This window comes from Esox lucius, chromosome 5 (assembly GCF_011004845.1).
Source record: "Esox lucius isolate fEsoLuc1 chromosome 5, fEsoLuc1.pri, whole genome shotgun sequence".
NCBI classification, from domain to species: Eukaryota; Metazoa; Chordata; class Actinopteri; order Esociformes; family Esocidae; genus Esox; species Esox lucius.
Window position 1 is genome coordinate 13,927,549 of NC_047573.1, and position 18,317 is coordinate 13,945,865.

The following is an 18,317-nucleotide window of genomic DNA, read 5'->3' on the forward strand; positions in this document are numbered from 1 at the left end:
TTTTTTTTGTCCATTAAGACAGTTTCTTCTGAATTCTGTAAAATACATGGTATTTTATACATTAAATACAGCTGTTACCTTCACATCCCTGGTTACAGGACTCTGAGCCTCACAGACTCAAGGCATGTGCACACACACAAACACACATAGAGAATTTCTGCTCAGGGATTGGTCAGTCCAAAAGTGCAGAGCTAGAGCTAATGAGATGACAAAATGCTAATCCAAACACACAACCTCAGCCACCTGGCCATCTTGGGCTCGGAGAATTAGTCAGTGAGACAGAAAGAAAAAAGAGAGGAAGTGATCAAATAAAATCCAATGGAAAGGTGAAGGGAAAGAGAAGGGGACAGAGGAAGTGTAGCATGTGTCAGTCAAGTGTAGAGGAGATACACAGCAGAGTGGGACAAAACGTAAAGGTAAGAAACTTTTGCTGCCAGGTATGTTAGTGTGTATCCCCGGGATGGGAGAGTGTGAGAGAAGGTTGTTGTCTGCTGCCCAGATTAAGCCTGCTCTTGGACTAAATGGCAACCTTAATTAGATCTCTTTTGAAAGGCAACTTGGCAAGATAAAGCAACAAATATTGCTTTATACATTTTTCGTTTTATTTTTTCGTACACATGAATATCCACGCATGAATGATGAAGGTGTAAAATTGTCTTAGTATAGTGTTCAGAAAACACAAGCCACCATAAAAGCTTCAATGTGTCTGGCAATAAATTATATTTGTGTCTAGAATTCTGACATCAATTTTTACAGTGAAAGCTTGTGTTGCATTATTAGTGGGAAACTCTGTCTCAGTTATCACTTCAGAATTTCTCGTAAGTGTTTAATTATGTAGAAATTTGGTAAATTCAGCAGTTTGTATTTCTGCCATTACAGAAATACTGAAACATTACTGTTTTTCATTAGAAGATGGACGTATTAGCTTCTAAGTTCTATTACTGGGCTGTACTCACTTTTGAGGACACTAACTCAAGCACATTGAATGAAAACATTTTTTCATTCAATGTGAAAATGAAAAAATGAAAATGTTTTCAAATGAACAAAAAGTGATATTGCTTAAAATTGGAGGAACCCTTTCTAGATACAGTAACAATTATATCATAAAGGATTTACTATAAGTTTAGGCCTAAGAATGATCCTACATGACAACATTACAAAAAGGACGTCCATGTAAATAATGACAGACAATCATCTGTTCAACATCCAGAGGCAATATAGAGGCTCAAGAAAGAATATATAGGCAAGCCTAGTTCGGCCGTGCCGCGTAGAAGTGATTGTGGTGAACAAAGGAGGGGGTTTGAAGAGCAGCTGTTTATGGGCCAATGCCAGCTTTTTTGTGAGAAGTGGCCAATACTCTGTTCCTGTGCTAATCTAAAACCTAGTGTATGGAATGCCATTTGTGTATCAAAAATGTGCACGTCAAATTAGAAATCAATCACTGTAGATGGCTACCTAATAGCTATAAAGTACCGATAATGAAAACGATGATTGTCCACTAGTTGTTTTAGATTTTCATAATGATTTGGTTTAAGGTGACTATAATCACTTCTATTAAAATGGTTTAACTTAAAAAAATAGACAGAAGAGGAACAGAAACGAAAATACTAATTGTCTGTATACAACTCTAAGAACATTGGCGATGTGAAAAATATGTATATTACTTGTTCGTCAGTCAACATAATATATTTTTGATGTACGTTTTTCGTGCAGTTAACGTATTTCTGCCCAAAGTTCTGCCAAGCAAATTAGTTGGGAAAGAGCAATATGTTTCGTGGACCTCACTCACTGCTCTTCCTGAGTGAGAAAGCAGAATTTCAAGACACTGCCAAACACTCCAAGAAATGTATGATGTTAATGACATGTCGGTTGCAGTTCCTCTATGGCAACATAGCCATAAACTTTATCCTCAACCGATCCTAATTGGTTTTGTCTCTGGCCTGACTCGATACCCAGTCCCCTGTGTGGCAGACTGCATCACTAACCACCACGCTATTTAACTAAGGGTAGTTAGTAACTCACTCACAGTCAGTCAGTCAGAGAGATCCGCTCTTCTTGGCCGGCTCCACTTACGCGTTGTGGCAAAAATTCAGCCTTCAGTGCAAAGGGGTTCTGTTCATCTGTGACAATGATATGCTGAGATTTAGTAATTTTTCATACATATTTAGAATTATGAATTGGCCTGGGATGATCACATGGTAATTACTGTTGTTTTATTATTTTGCATCTCTGAGAAGAATGACATTGGCATTGGAACCAGGAGAACCAGAGCTTTCAACCACTGTACAGTACTGACTGTGCCATTCACAGTGCTCTAACCACACACATTTAGGCCAAATCCAGTACAGAACTGCTCAAAGTCCCTAAAAGAAAATACTTTTCATCAAAGCTTTTTTAATTCCACACCTGTATGGAAGCACCTGCTTTCAATATAATAATATGTATCTCTGATTGATTGTGTTTCCTTTAGGTTGTTTGTTGGTTTAAACTGAAGACAACAGTGTGTGTGTGTGTGTGTGTTGTGTGTGTGTGTGTGTGTTTCTCTCCATTAGCAGATCTTGACTAAGTTTCCTAAAGCTGCTCAGCCGTCTGCAGGCTTGAATACACTCACACAAATTGACACACATTTCAGTAGTGGTGACGTAAAAATAGGATACACTTTACCAGAGAGACACTGTAAGTTCACTAGAATTGTTTTCCTATTGTTCTTCTCAACGTTATGCCCTCAACATTAGAAGATAATAAGGAAGATAGAGGCTAAAGAGGATAGAATCAGAAGGGAGAAGGATAGAAGAAGTGGTCGTCTGTGAGGGCTAAGTGCTCTCTTAACTCTAGATCAATCCCATCTTTTGGCTAAATAATAATCCGGACCCTGCAATCCTATTACAGAAGGCTAATCTGATGTGAGTGTGTGTGTCACCAGAGAGGAAGCATAGCGTCAGAAGGCATTTGATAGGAACGTTTATGGAGAATGAGAGCAGAAGGAGGTAAAGGAGATAAAAAGTTAATGAAACAAACAGTTAGACCACTGATGGAAGATGTATTGATCCCCACTTCTTTTTTGTCAGTGTTGTTGTCATGGCAAATCGCTGGTGTCCGTCACTGGAGCAATTCACCCCTGCCAGCCTCCATTTTGGATCATCGGGTGGTCTCAAGACAGAGATAAAAGAAGGGGAAGAAGAAGAGGAGGAGGAAGAACGCTCACCCATCTACTCCCTCTCCAAGAGCTCTGTGGACATAGTCATGGCAACGAAATCCCCACACCTGCGAGACCCTGCGTGGGCAAAACTGGATCTGAGACGGAGTGCCAGCCAAAATACACAGTCCTTCCCAAACTCAAACACATTACAGCTCAGACCACTGCAGCAATACGGACAACACACACCCACGCAGCCAAACGTGGCTCAAAACATACACCAGCACGGATCTCCCCTTAGAAACGAATGTGTGGAGCGTTGGAGTGTGTATAGCGGTAGCTTGTGTAGCAGTGGTAGCACACCAGAGACTGTAATATGGAAGGGAGGGGCCTCCCGCCCCTGTAGTATGACTGAGGAGACCCTGCGCGTCCCGTACATTGCTTGTTGCTTTGAGTCTCAGAATTCGGTGCAAACACCAGCCACAACCTCACCTTGTTCCATTCCTCAAAACACCAACAGCCCAGTGATACACACATGCCACCCCTTACACCAATTCAGACCATCACCCCTAACCACAGACACACGCTGTCAGACAGACCAATCCTTACCTATGTCCTCCGCCGTACATGTAACCTCACCACAACCCTTAACCATGACCACCGAAGGACGCCAACTAAATCCGTTTTACCTTGCCCCTCACGCTCCTCCCTGCCCCTTCCCATCTCCTTCCCGTAAAGCTCAGGGTGTGGAAGGTACGGAGGAGAGGAGCAGCAGTGAGAAGTTCCCTCTACAGCCACAGTGCACCAACTTGAGGACGTACTATGGAGAGAGGTCTCCTATGGGTGTTGGCCTGGGCAACCCTGTACAGCAGCAAGAAGTAGAGACGAGCTCTCCTGTGTTTTTACCTACCTCCCCACCTGTGCACCTGGCCATGTCATGGTTACCAAGACACACCTGTCAGTCTGGCCGGGTTCAGAGGTTGGCAGGATTGGTCTTTTCCTCCAGTGACTCTCAGTTGGATGGCTGCAACCGCAGCTGCTATAACTCTGCCCACTCAGGGATCATGAACTTAATGACATCATTACCCCAGGGAACACGTTTCAGGGAGGAAGGGACGATGACATCACAGAGGGAGTTGGTGGATGTTGGGGTGCAGGTGGGGTCACCCCATAGCACTCTGAAGGATCCTGGGTCAGACATGTATCTGTTTCCCCCCCAGCTGTGCCACATCTACATGGGCTCCAACAGTTATCTAAGTTCACAGTCTGTCTTGGGGTCCCCTCCAGGGTCAAGTTTAAACCTGAGGTCAGCATTTGGCTCCCAGTCCAATCTGGCATCATCCTCTTCCAGTATGTTCCCCTTGGACAGCCCCAGGGAGGAGTTGGAAGTGGTGTGGGAGAAGACAGGGGAGATGGGGAGGAGGAGGTCCTGTCTGAAGGTGGCAGTACAGGGTGAGGACAGCAGGAGTGGAGGACACAGAAAGAGGAGAAATAGCATGAAGCAGGTGCAATGGGATGAAGACGGACTGACCTGGGATGTTTACGGAGCCTCTCTAGACCCAGAAGAACTCAGCTCGGCAATACAGGTTTGTGGTGTGTGTACTAACCCTATAATGAGTTCAATGTTGATCTTTACACAATGTGTAAGCATGTATATATATATATATATATAGATATAAATATATAGATGCTGTGTGTATAGACAGTCAAATCAAGAAGTATTGGGACCCATCAAGAAATTCAGCAAAAGTTCATGCAAAAAATAAACAAAACAAAGTCACGAGGCCCAAAACATAAGGGGGGGCATGTACTTTTATTTAAAAAAACAATAATTTCTCAAACACAAAATATTTAATTGAGTTGTATGATTTTTGTGCAATTTTTTTTTTTAAAGTATAAGCAACATGGATGACCAAGGGGGGACGTGACTCCTGGATGCTGGCCTTCCAGGCAGTGTTGCAAAGATAAAGCCATATCTCAGACTGGACAATAAAAACAAAAGATTAAGATGGGCAAAAAACACAGACACTGGACAGAGGAAGAACTCTGCCTAGAAGGCCAGATCCCAGAGTCGCCTCTTCACTGTTGGCATTGGAACTGGTGTTTGCTGGTACTGTTTAATGAACATGCCAGTTGAGGACCCGTAAGGCATCTGTTCCTCAAACTAGACTGTCTAATGTATTTGTCCTCTTGCTCAGTTGTGCACCAGGGCCTCCCACTCCTCTTTCCATTCTGGTTAGAGGCATTTTGTGCTGTTCTGTGAAGGGAGTAGTACACAATGTTGTATAAGACCTGGCAATTTCTTGCATGGAATAACCTTCATTTCTCAGAACAGAATAGACTGACTATTTTCAGGAGAAAGTTTTTTGTTTCCGGACATTCTGAGCCTGTAATCAAACCCACAATTGCTGATGCTTCCTATACTTAAGTAGTTTGAAGAACACCAGTTTTATTGCATATTTGTTTTGTTTTTAATGTTAGCTGTGCTAACATAATTGCAAAAGGGTTTCTAATGATCACATAGCCTTTTAAAATAATAAACTTGGATTAGCCAACACAATTTGCCATGATCATTTACAACAATAACCATGTCTACACGGTATTTCGGATAAAATTGATGTTATTTTAATGGACAGAAAATTGACAAAAACAAAGACATTTCTTAGTGACCCCAAGCTTTTCAATGGTAGTGTACATATCCTAGTTTTTGGCCATAAAAATATAAAACAAATGATAATGTAGGTTGTCACTGACGGTTAGGCCTGGGCTTCTCAGACCTGAGCACAGTGTCTTCTAACTCAATTCCAAAAAAAGATGTCTGCTTATCTTTGAGCTGACATTAAGGTAGCTGGATTGAGGTTAAGAAACGAATGCTAAGAGAGAGATTTCACAGGGTTGTTAGATGCTAAACAGATAGCTCCAGATAGCGTATCACGTTGGTTGTGTGACTCACAAAGGAAGCAAATCGGTGTTGCATGTAGTGGAGAATAACAGTGATGGCTAATAGGCATATCACTATTCTACGGTGTATGTTGCACACCCACTGAAATATACCTAACTTTTTTGACACAGCTTTGAACAGGTGTTGCCAGGTATACAGGGTTACCAGATTTCTTTGACTGTAAACCGCCCAATCACTAGCAGACTCCAAAAAAATGCCACCCAAATTGTCTTTTTTCTATACAACCCTATCTGTAAATTGATCCGCCCAAGCCCACTTTTGCACACTGTCATAAAAAATAACCCAATTGGGTAGGAAACCTCTCCATCTTACAACACTGCAGGTAGACAATATTATTTATCTGCTGGCTAGCAGCAACTAATGCAGGAAACTAAGCGCAACTAATGCAGCAAATTCCTGTTTGAATAACCCAAAAGCTAGTGTTGCTGGATCAGATGCTAACGACCACCCACTTGCACTGATTGACATATTCCTTAATATGGCCTTTATTGTAGAAAAGTGCTATTAAGTGATGAAATATCCCATTAAATGATAATAGTTTGCCATTCAATTATGTAATAGGTCACAATATTATGAAAAGGCCATTATTTTATGGTAAAAATTGTTGGATTGGAGATTGGAGAAATACAATATATTATTATGAAATATGACACCATTATTTTAAAAAGAAACATTATAAAAAAGTATGTCATTACTATGTGCCACTTTAAATAATATATTCATTTAATTAATAATTTTCATAATTATATATTTAATTTTGACCCATTTGGTCCTCCTTACCATACTGGCACCCCTAAATATATATTAAAAAATAATTATCAAACAAAGTGGCATACATTATGAATTCTATGCTTGAGTTGACACATGTATGTGTGTATATATATTCTCTTATTGTATCATTTAGAAACACCTGCAACTCAAGACCCGGATAGACAACCTAACCACAGAATTCACAGCCAAGACCAAAATCAAGTCAAGGAATAAGACGTCCAAGACCAAAACTAAGACCCCTCTAATGCAAACTGCTACCTCGTCAACAACTAGCACAGACAAAAGAACGAACACTGGAATTGCAAGCTTACCAATGGTACCAATGGCAACTGTTGCCACAGAGAACGAGGTTGACACTACAAAAGACCGACAACAAGGAGCCAGAGAGTGTGAAAAAGAGGAATATGAATGTAGAAAAGGGAAAAAGGAAAAGGGAGAGAGAGGAAAAGTACAAAGGAAAGCAGGGGGGGATTTAAAGGGAGAGAGAAATGAAGATAGGAAGGAAGAGGGAGATGGGAAGGAACGTGAGGGGGGAGGACAGAGGTGTGAAGAGGAGGACGAGACACTAATGCTGTCAAATGAGCCGTCGTCCCATGAGAGTGAGCGCAGCTGGAAGAAGAGTGGGCGAGTGATGAGGTCACTGAAGCGCTGCATTCGGTCCTCAAACCCCAGTGACTGACACTGGAGGCACTCCAAGAAGACAGACGTTCAGCTCATTTTAAAACGACACAACATATGGGACTAACAAAAGTTGGTTGCTGGCAGGGTGCAGTCTGAAGAGGGAAAAGTATGTCACCCTAAACCCCATCCCTAGTATTGGACTCCCTAAAATCTTATTGTTCATACTGTCAAAACTGATGTTCAGTATGTTAGATCTAACGGATCTTCCAGTAGGTGAAAACGTGTTGATTTAAAAGGGATAATCTGGTTCAGGATAGTAATAGTAAGTAATAGTACTAGTAAATATATGCAATGAATTAAATGTCCTGTCAAAACATTGTGTTGTTACTTTCTACACTATAATAAAAACTTTGTATTTGCAGTACATACATGTATGTACATTCAATCACTCACTCACTATTCCAATCAGTGAGTCACACAACCTCTGAAAATAAACACACACACACACACACAGATCCAGACAGTGTGTAAACTTGGTGAACCACGGTGGTGTGAGGGAGTGTCCGCATGTTCACTTCATTCAGGCTCGTATAGTGCTTCTGTTTAGATGAGCAGGCACATTCCCTGTCATTTACCATAGTAAAGGCCTGAAACCTTGCTAGCTGCTTCTACTGTTGTCATATTTCACTGTTCACAAACAAACACAGTGGTTGTCATGTGTGGGTAGCAAAGGCCTTACTTTCTTACGTACTTACTTTTGTTTATCCTTGTCTATCCTGCCCCCTGTGGTGAAAGTGGCACAAACCAGGGCCTGATCTGTAGACTATATTTGAAATGATTATTTACAACCCAATGGAAGTTTGGATAAAAATGATTTACATTTACGTTTGAGGGGAAATAACATATTGTATTGGATAGGTTCCCAAATTTAACTGGTGAAAGTTTTGAGTTAACATAGGTACATTATGCACATAGGTACATATTCAGACAACCTAGCCAGAATGATAAACTCTGGGGAACAGAGCGTAACAGGCATGAATGGGATGAGTTATAAAAGTATGTGTGTATTTGTTATGGGAGTTTTTTTTAGGCATACAGTTAAGGTAATCTAAAGGTCAAATGAGGTGACAGGTGCATTTTGGGGTGAGTGCAGTAGAGGTGCTGTTTTTTCCCTACATGTTTATCCTATGTTTGTGGCCAAGGTTGCGTGTTGTGACTGTGTACGAGTTCATGCATGCCCATGTTTGAATGTGTGTGTGTGTTGAAAATGCTGATGGGCCTCCCAGAATCCCCTATCCACTGTAGAAACTGGCTGCAGGAGAACAATCCAGAGCACTGTGGCTTTGTGCTCCTCTTTGTCCCTGAGGGTTTGTGTTTGTTTGTGTGTGCGTGTGTGTGTGTGTGTGTGTGTGCGTGTGTGTACTTGCACATTAGTTTGTGAATGAGTGTGTAAGTGTGCGTGGATGTGTGACTGCATATGAGTGGGTGTGTATGTGTATATATCCGTTTGTCCATTGCTGTATAAATAGCGTGCTGTGGTGGTGAGGCAGTAATCCTGCTGAAGATGGCTCATGTTCCAGGGCCTCCGCTCCTGTCTCTGTGGCTGCTGCTGTGTGTGTCAGCTCTGCCTGCTGCCACATATACTCTAACTCCTGGCAGACAGCTGCAGGCCCAGCACAAAGTCCTGCACCTAGGTAAGTGACATACACACACACACACAACAAACAAACACACACACACACAAACGTATTTGCAGATACCACAGAGAATGATGAAGAAGTAAATGTTCTTCTTCACAACTGGCTCGTCCTTCTAGATGATCCGGTAGGACTCCAACAAGGGGGATCAGGCAATACGGATTAAAGGTCCACCCAGGTGACTACAATAAAACGCTGGAAGCTGGAACTCAATGGCAGTACCTTAAACAGGATTTTGGTCTCCATCATTCTTTATATACTGCTTCCTCTCTGTTTCTCAGTCTAATAGTGAAGGCAGTTCTGACCAAAACCCAGTGTGCATTCCACCTTAGATGATGGCATAAACATTAATCGTGATACCTTACATGGCAGTCTGTTTAAGTTCACCATTTCCACGCACACATCCTCCAATGGTTGGCGCTTACAAGATACAGTATGTGCAGGGCTTTTCTGCAAATAATTTGTTTTAGTAACACGTCCTATGTGCTATACCGGTCTGATTTCACTAGCCTTCCACTAGCCTTCCACCATCCTTCCAACTGTTAAGTTCCGCTTTTCTTTCCGAGACCTAATAGTATGCATGGACATTTATTTTCTAATAAATGGTTTAAATAACTTAAGTGATGTTTTCTGTCTAAACTTGTTTCGCCATGTCTGTACCTCTCTGATACATTTAATCAGTCTCATCTCAGCCATTCCCACTTAGGCAAATCATTGAAACGAAGTGTAACATTTTCTTGAAGTCATACTCATAGTTTCTGATCTGTCACCTTTGTAACTTTTGTAGTTAATTCTTAGACTAGACCACAGAATATGGCATGGCTCTGGGACAGCAGGGCTATACTGACAGTTCCTGTGTATTTGCTCTCCAATAGACTGGCCCAAGGACTGTGGCATGGCCCACTATAAACCCAACATGGCTGAACGTATCGTCTCTGGCAATGAGGCCAGACCTCACTCCTGGCCTTGGCAGGTCTCCCTACAGGTAATCAATCAATCAATAAACATATTTGCTAACTTCAGACTGTCAAATGTGACATCCATAGCAGACTAAGTGAACATTTGACTTATATTGCGTTGACTGTAAATGTGTGTTTAGGTTCGTCCCAGAGGCAGTAAGCACTACATCCATGTCTGTGGAGGAACTCTCATCCACAAGAACTGGGTCCTCACTGCTGCTCACTGTTTCCAGAAGTAAGACTAGATAAGAAGTACAAGCATGCACACATTGCGTACAGGGGTAAGATTGGCCATTTCAATGTCATGGGCTAGCCCTTACACTGTAACTCTACAACCCTGAGAGTAACCACCATAAAGGACAAGTAGATCAGAGCTTTCACTCCAGCTTGATTTTTTTTTTATACCAGTGTGTTGAAAATGCCTTCAATAGCTCCCAAGCTTCCTCAGTGGGCCTGGGCCTTACTTGAAACAATATTATTTTATAGAAATACACTCTCCCTTCATAGCACACTCACAATACTCACTTTCACTTTTGGTTGATCAACAAAAAGCTTTAAAAACGATCTTCTCTGACCTTTTCTGATCTTTCCCATCATGCTGTGTATCAGGGGTAAAGCAGAGGATGCTGGAAGTTGGAGGATTGTCCTGGGAAAGCACCAGCTGAAACGTTCCGAAACGCCTGAAAGGAGTGTCCCGGTGAAGAGGATCTACCGCCATGAGCATTTCCGTTACCCCACACACAGCGAGCTGGACTACGACATTGCACTGGTCAAGGCTGCCATTGATATCGCGCCCAACAATCACATACGCTATGCATGCCTGCCGCGCAAACAGAACGAACTGAAGCCTGGACAATACTGCTGGGTGACCGGATGGGGAGACACTCGAGGTAAAAATAGGGGAAGGGGAAGCGGTAGGAGAGAGGGAGACGTCGGAGTAGACTAGGGAGTGAGGGGGAAAAGAGTGGACATAGGCTGGATAGAACAACGGATTGAAGGGAAGCGAGAGGAAGGTGAGGGTGAGGCTGGGTGAGGCACACAGGGAACGGTGTGGAGGCTGGATGGAGTTTGACCACTTGCTGCTCGTTGTAAGACTGAATTGTTGAATATGCTTGTGTTCAGTTGGGCGCACAGTGAGGATGTTGCCATCTGAAAGCAATTCTGTGCATGAATCTGTGTGGCAGGTGGCAAGGAGAACGTGTCCCTGGCTGAGGCCCTGAACCAAGCCCGTCTGCCCATTATTGACTTCAAGACATGCCGTCAGAAAAAGTTCTGGGGAGACCGCGTCAGAGACTCCATGATCTGTGCTGGCTTTAGAGACACGGAAGGACCACCCGCTGCCTGTCAGGTAGAGTGGGTGGGGAAGAGGGAAAGAGATGGGTTCAGAGACAGGGGGGTGGGGGTGCATCTTACCACAGAGACCTGGCATATGGATGCAACATTAACCACACACACACCTTACCACAGAGATCTGGCATATGGATGCAACATCAACCACACACACACCTTACCACAGAGATCTGGCATATGAATGCAACATCAACCACACACACATCTTACCACAGAGACCTGGCATATGGATGCAACATTAACCACACACACACCTTACCACAGAGATCTGGCATATGGATGCAACATTAACCACACACACACCTTACCACAGAGATCTGGCATATGGATGCAACATTAACCACACACACACATACACACACTTTCTGAAAGCAGTGATGAATTTGGTTGGGGGGGGGGGGGGTTGGGCTGTATCCTTCAAAGGTTAACAACATAGGTTTACTTTTGCTACCAGTTCAGGTTGGATTTTCAAGAGGACTGTCTTATGCTGTTATTTATACATTTTGGATAAATGATATGAACACAGCATTATTATTCACATAGGAGTGTGAGCTAACAGTTTTTACCCCCTTATCTCCTCTCAGGGTGACTCGGGCGGTCCTTTGCTGTGCCAGATGGGGCGTGACAGGTGGGAGGTGCACGGTGTGGTAAGCTTTGGCCCGATTGGCTGCACCGTGGAGAACAAGCCAAGTGTTTTCACACGCACCGTCAACTACATCCCCTGGATCGAGGCTACCCGCATCAGAGACTTCTTTCTGCACTAGAACACAGAAGCATTCAAACATGCGCATGCACACACACACACTTCCCAAATGAGGTACCCCTCCTCACAATATGTATGTTAAGGACAGCTTGTTCCATCATCACACATCACCGACTACATGTCCATACGGTTTCCATTTTGTCTTTAGTATTTTGTTAGATGTAAAATTCAGAATGTTACCCTGTTTAAATGGTGCATGCAAAAAAACATAAGAACATGTTTAAAATAAGCTATCCTTATGTATGGTTCTCACCTTGACCTCCACCCTGTTCCCAACCACTGTTCCACTTCCTGACTACACCTCCCATCATGCAGTCTGTCAATCATTAAAGTTGTGCAGATAAGCAAAATTATGTGAGACTCTTCTATCTAGAGTCTGTCCCAAGATAAACAGCTCATTATTAAGCAAGAGGGTACCTTTTGAACGGGAGTCAGTGAGAGAGTATAACATTTTAGATGATAAAAACAAGGTATTACAACATTGAGGTTTATTTGATCTAATAGACATTTCTTACTGTTGAAGGTTGTTAGGTTTTAACAAAGGGGTGAAGGTAAACAGGTATGGTCAGACACAACATACCTGTAAAGAAAAAAGAGAAATCTTGATAATTCTGACTAAATGCCAAGGAACCTGGAAACATCACCATTATTCAAAATTACCAGCAAATTGAAGACAGGCACAGTGCAAGAAATGGGCAAATGAATTCAGGCTAAACGTGTGGTTGTCCTAATGACATCATAGAATGTCCTAACAATTTTAGTTTTTTTTTTAGGCCTAACATGTCTTTACAATCATTATATAGAGGGAGCAAAGCGCATTGATTGGACGCTGGAATTATTTTGAAAGTGGTCAAACTGAAGTGATTGTCTGAAAATGAAATGAAAACATCTTCACCATTTATTCCTTAGTACACAGTAATACATAATAAATGTTGTTTGGCAAATACGACTAGGACCAGAGAGCTTATCGGCTACAAAATTAATATATACCAATATATTCTGTCTGCGGGCACACACACACACACACACACACACACACACACACTCCTATAGCAGTAAGGAGTTCTCTTTTTTTTCCGCTGGTTTGTACTACTAGAGGTTATACATCATCTCTGCAGTATTACAAATAAACTTTAAAAGAAGAGTTGTCCCTGTTGGTAAGACTGCAGAGGCATCGTGGCCATAGGGGAACAGAGTTACACAGCACCTTGGATTTTTCCTGTTTTTACATATTCAAATGTTTCAGTTTTAAATTACTGCACTTCAAATGTAAACTCCTTTGAGTTCTCCTAATTGTCCACATTCATGAATATACAAAACAGGTTCTCTAGACATCTCCATGGTTCAAACCCAGTTAGAGCTCACATTCATCTGTTCAGAAGTTACATGCATCGAACAACTTATCAACAGATTGCAATAATATGGAAGATGTCAGCAATGCCTGGCAGAGGAATATGCCCACTAGCATCTTAACCCTAACCCCACCCGCAGCCTTTACCCTGACAAACATTATTAAGAACTAGGACAATGTATTATCATTTTAAATGTTTCTTGTATTGTTGTCAAAGTGGGTTTAAAAGGCAAGCTGACAGAGAGATAATACCCATGTAATGTTTGGAGGTAACCTTTTACAGAGTCCAGCATCAACCTCAACAACTGAAAAGTAGCACTCTCTATAAATAAATACATTACAACAACACTGATTGTAAGGCCTTAGCATGGTGTGTTGGGATGTCTCCTCAGTGAGATGACAATAATGGTTCGGTATATGAAGGACTACAAACCCCATCGTCACGAGATTCAAGGACTAGAATAAGAGCTTCCAGGAGCTTTTTTTAGCCTGAAACCGGTGTAGCAGAGGCGGTTCAATCAACCATACGTTGAGGTTAACTTTTTTCTAAGACATAACCTTTTGTTTCCTCTATGTGCTGAACAAAACTCTTTAGCTCAAGGGGCTAACACACAACCTTGAGTACCCGGTCAATAATGGTTATTCTCTATTTATACCTCCTGTCTACTGATCAGACATGACTGGATATGTGAACAGACCTTAACGGCATTGTTTTCTTCATCTCTCCAGTCAGGTCAGATGAGTGATAACTTGAAGGGAAGAGGCATGTATATTTAATACATTCTCTACATGTACTTATTTAGTCTTAACATGTCCACAGTCTACATGTACTTACATAGTCTTAACACATCCATACTCTACCAGTGGCTGTCAAACCCCTCCGGCGGTCCTACAGACCTCTCACGTTTTTGTTGTAGCCCTGAACTAGCTCACCTGAATGAACAAGTCATCCATTACATATTTAATACAGATGTTTCAGGGGCATTAGCTTTGGAATACATTTAGTAAATGGAATGGTCTGTGGTCCTCAGGAGAGGTTCGAGAACCATTGCTCTGTACAATCTTTAAATAATGATTTCTCGTCCAGGCTACCAGACGTAGCTTTTAATAATATAACAAAAGACATTTATAAAAACAGTTCCCAATAAAATAACACAAATGAACACCCTGGAAATTGCAAGGTGACTTTTTTTTCCACCTTGAGGGGGTTAAAGGAGAGGAATGCCAGCCAGATACAACAATCAAAAGGTGATGGGCAGCCAGGGGAGTTGTGTGTAAAGGGCTGTTATATGGAAGTAATGTAATCCATGGTTTAATAACATCTTAACCATTCCTTCAATACCTCCAGAGCCCTTTCAAATCACAAAAACAATAGGGAGGGGAGTAATTTTATATGTGGGAGTGGTTTGAGTTTTGGTACCAAATATACCCAAAGGCTCTAGAAAAAACTAGGGCACCAAGGAAGTACGGTGCTATTTTGTAATAACCCTAAACGATAGGGATGTGTTCAGTAGAGATTTGAGGTAGAGGAGCCACTTCTGATATGGTTCCAGTTGCTGTAGAGGGCATAAGCACCAGACATGGCCAATCCCACAAGACCACCACGCGCCACACCCTTCAGTCCTCCTGAAACACACACAAATAGACAGATACGTTTTTAAAAAGACATAGGGAGGTTTTAAGGCACTAGCAAAGCAACGTGCCACATAGACACAACAGGCCTTACCAGTGGATTTGAAGAGCATGCCTGTTAGAGTCCCAGCAGCAACCGTGTTGATGTCATCCTCTGCTCCTCTAGCCTTCTCTATGGCCACACCAAATATACTGTACAACAATGCTGTAAACACACAAACACCCAATGCTTAACATAGCACTATTAGACACCTCATCATCACAGAAATTGATAAAGGTGAAGAAGACATGAGGAAGGAGGAACAGTGCTTACCAACAGAGCCCAGTGTGTTGGCCCACGATGCACCTTGTCTGGTCACCATGTTGAGAATCCTGAGGGCAAAGTTTAAGGTCAGATAAGTTTGTCAATCAGAGTAATTCAGAGCACCATAAACACAATTTTCTTTAAACGTTCTCCAACCAAATAGAACTAAAGCCATAGAATACTAGAGCAGTGCTTCCTACTTAGGGGCATTAGGACCCCTGGAGGTTCAGATGACAAGTTACTTCAGGGGAACTCTGAGGAGACCAAAAATCAGTTGATGGTATAGTGATAGAAAAGGGTTGGAAAGTGCTGTACTAGAGGAAGAGTGCATAACAGTTTTTTATTTTTTACAATACTAACTAAAAATGTTAGAAAAAACTACAGATAATTGTTTGGGGGAAAAAAGAACAATGGTCCTTACTGGACATTGCGAGGTTTAGTCCAGCCCATTTCTCTTGTCTCCTTCAACCCCATCCTCAGACCATTCAGAGTCCCAAATGCAGCTCCTACAGAGGCAGAGAGACTCAGATACAAGAGGCAGAACTAGCATGCATCACAAATAAATCTGGGAGAAGGGGACTGACAGGGATAGAGAAAAGAGTAGCTACTATTAGCAAACTAATAGCCAGGTGAATGGTTTCCCATTGTGGCATGAATTCGCCCTCTCCTGTATCAGCATCAGGAAAACACCCTTGGGAGAACACCCTTGGCGCAGAGCTGCAAAATCAGTCCCTTGAACACAACCCCGTTTCTGCCTTCCAACACACGTTGGCTGCTACCCTTTGACAAGGAATACCTGTTCCCAATCAGGCTGAGGATTAAAGGGTCCCAGAAAAGCATCTCTGGCCAGCAGAGGAAGGGAAGTGTGTGGTGTGATGCCATACCCTGCCCAGCAGGTTGAGTCTTACTCTTCCTGCTGCCAGTTCTGTAATGTGTCCGTTCCTGGTGTCCCATACCATTAAACAATCAAAGCTACTTTAGGCAGGTGCTACTTAGGTAGTTTAACATAGGTTTGCTGCCCTCTCAGATGGATGATCATGTGACGGGAGTGCACTTAAGGATGGAAGAATTTACCTGTGATGCAGCAGCCCCCAATAGTGAAGAAAGCCAGTTCAAACCGCCCTCTGGTTTTACTAGCCCCGGTTGGTAGGATAAACTCATCATTCTCCTGAACAACACAAACAGGTTAACATCTATATTCTAGTCGTGGGAATGTCAAAATCCGTACAGTAACATTCACTGAGTGAAGTGAACTTCAACAGGCTAACTTGCTGGAATATTTTACCTGTAGGAGGTAGCGGGGGTCGACATTTAGATAAGGCGACAGGGGGCTCATTCCAGTCACTGTAGAAAATAGGACACAGCAACAGCTGTCACTTTATACAGAAAACGTAGCAACCTCGGTGATAGGCGACTTGTTGTTTTGGGCCTAGTGTTAACTAAAAACTCTAGCTAGTTAGCACACTAGTTACTTAGTGAAATATATTGACGGACCCAGAAGCACTTACATGGGACACCAGAAAGCTCTGTGTTGGAGTATTCACTTCCTCCAAAGAGACTCCCGAAGCCGCCTTTCCCTCCCGACCCAGCGGCGTTGTTGTCCATATCTGGGAAGATCTGGAGACTCACCCAGCGAACCCTTCTGACCGGTGGTGCTGGTGAAGTGCAGACGCTGTTGTCGAGTTAGCTAGCCGTTGGACCTTGACCGTTCTCGAAAAGCTATAGCAATATTCCTAGAAATCTTAAACACAATAAGTTTGTGTACTGTCTTGTTTTAGTAAGTCAGGAATCTAGCATTATTTAATGCTTGCTGGGTTCGCCTAGCCGCATTACGCTGACCTCCACGCACTGCCATAAAGCGATTACTGAGTACTGACAGTCGATTACGTAAGCATACGTAAAATGTCAACAGCATTAAAGGTGAATTACGTAACATAAATCATGTTAAATAGAGAAATCACTGCATTTGATAAAGGACAACAAACTACATATATAAATACCTTTAAAATGACAAAAAATACAAACGTCGCACGATTAGGTATACATTTAGCTTGAAGGATCCGATTCCTTTTTGCGACAATTCACGACATCAGCATTTTAGGTAAAATACTGATTACTTACGCTAGGTGGCAGCGGAATAACATTTCAGAACAGAGATTTGAAGCACAGAGGCGCAACGTCATGAGTCTTCAAGAAGTGTATATAAACTGTTTCCGTTTCAGTACAACGCTTGGATACAGTCCCCATATGAATTGTTGTGGGTGATTGAACAGTAATAATCCTGGAGGTTTTGGTTAGTTTCTGACATGTCCGTAATGCCGGTGGGAGCACAGCCCCAATGATAAGTGTTGTGCCACCTTCCCTACCTGTTGGAGGTCCTTGTGGTCATATGAAACATTGCCCATTTCCTCGTCTTGATGTTGCAGTATTTGAAATAGTATTTGCAGAGCACCCAGTGTTGCATGACATATTTTGTAGGTCACCTTAGGGTGTAGAGTTGCTGTTGCGTCCTCTTGTCAACATTGTTGGGATTAATTGTCCATGATATGTCCATAGCTATATGAATGGTGACTCTCTTTTGCGGCTCCATTAATGTGTATTGAGGCATGTTCTCTTCTTTGCCTCCTAAAGTAAATAGCTATCTCCTTTGTATTGTTGATATTGATTTAAATGTTGTTTACCATCAGTTTTCATACATTCTCACTGTAGGTTGTGTTATTGTTGTTGGCTTACCCCTTTCATCTTACCATTCAATCATCTTTCATCCTTGA

The 18,317-nt window shown here is 42.3% G+C and overlaps 3 protein-coding genes across 4 annotated transcripts; 2 read left to right on the forward strand and 1 right to left on the reverse strand.

The window, feature by feature from the left end:
- Positions 1 to 248: 248 nt before the first annotated feature.
- LOC105026569 lies at positions 249 to 9,029 on the forward strand. Its single transcript, XM_010898101.3, has 3 exons — positions 249 to 416; positions 3,069 to 4,722; positions 7,003 to 9,029. Exons 2-3 carry the CDS (start codon positions 3,079 to 3,081, stop codon positions 7,546 to 7,548), a joined length of 2,190 nt encoding a protein of 729 aa, XP_010896403.3. The 5' UTR covers positions 249 to 416; positions 3,069 to 3,078; the 3' UTR covers positions 7,549 to 9,029.
- On the forward strand, positions 9,029 to 12,608 carry zgc:112285 (serine protease). 2 transcript variants are annotated; one of them, XM_034292341.1, is made up of 7 exons: positions 9,136 to 9,184; positions 9,307 to 9,365; positions 10,063 to 10,172; positions 10,287 to 10,381; positions 10,756 to 11,036; positions 11,331 to 11,494; positions 12,081 to 12,603. In XM_034292341.1, the coding sequence occupies exons 3-7, from the start codon at positions 10,083 to 10,085 to the stop codon at positions 12,258 to 12,260; spliced, it is 810 nt and encodes a 269-aa protein (XP_034148232.1). In that variant the 5' UTR covers positions 9,136 to 9,184; positions 9,307 to 9,365; positions 10,063 to 10,082; the 3' UTR covers positions 12,261 to 12,603. The 2 variants fall into 2 exon arrangements, with proteins under 2 accessions (XP_010896404.1, XP_034148232.1); XM_010898102.5 differs by lacking the exon at positions 9,307 to 9,365 and having other exon boundaries at positions 9,029 to 9,184; positions 12,081 to 12,608.
- A 124-nt stretch (positions 12,609 to 12,732) lies between these two features.
- timm23a (translocase of inner mitochondrial membrane 23 homolog a (yeast)) lies at positions 12,733 to 17,428 on the reverse strand. Its single transcript, XM_010898103.5, has 7 exons — positions 17,055 to 17,428; positions 16,832 to 16,890; positions 16,621 to 16,714; positions 15,968 to 16,052; positions 15,556 to 15,614; positions 15,337 to 15,447; positions 12,733 to 15,236 (listed from the first exon to the last, which is right to left on the reverse strand). The coding sequence occupies exons 1-7, from the start codon at positions 17,149 to 17,151 to the stop codon at positions 15,118 to 15,120; spliced, it is 624 nt and encodes a 207-aa protein (XP_010896405.1). The 5' UTR covers positions 17,152 to 17,428; the 3' UTR covers positions 12,733 to 15,117.
- Between the last annotated feature and the right edge of the window lie 889 nt (positions 17,429 to 18,317).

Excerpts from the sequence above, each read along its gene's own strand:
- LOC105026569 (XM_010898101.3), top strand. The coding sequence starts at position 3,079 with ATGGCAAATCGCTGGTGTCCGTCACTGGAGCAATTCACCCCTGCCAGC. Across the intron at positions 4,723-7,002 it reads AACTCAGCTCGGCAATACAG|AAACACCTGCAACTCAAGAC; the intron begins GTTTGTGGTGTG and ends TGTATCATTTAG.
- zgc:112285 (XM_010898102.5), top strand. The coding sequence starts at position 9,055 with ATGGCTCATGTTCCAGGGCCTCCGCTCCTGTCTCTGTGGCTGCTGCTG. Across the intron at positions 9,185-10,062 it reads GCACAAAGTCCTGCACCTAG|ACTGGCCCAAGGACTGTGGC; the intron begins GTAAGTGACATA and ends GCTCTCCAATAG. Across the intron at positions 10,382-10,755 it reads GCTGCTCACTGTTTCCAGAA|GGGTAAAGCAGAGGATGCTG; the intron begins GTAAGACTAGAT and ends GCTGTGTATCAG.
- timm23a (XM_010898103.5), bottom strand. The coding sequence starts at position 17,151 with ATGGACAACAACGCCGCTGGGTCGGGAGGGAAAGGCGGCTTCGGGAGT. Across the intron at positions 16,715-16,831 it reads ACCCCCGCTACCTCCTACAG|GAGAATGATGAGTTTATCCT; the intron begins GTAAAATATTCC and ends TGTGTTGTTCAG. Across the intron at positions 16,053-16,620 it reads TGGGGGCTGCTGCATCACAG|GAGCTGCATTTGGGACTCTG; the intron begins GTAAATTCTTCC and ends CTGCCTCTGTAG.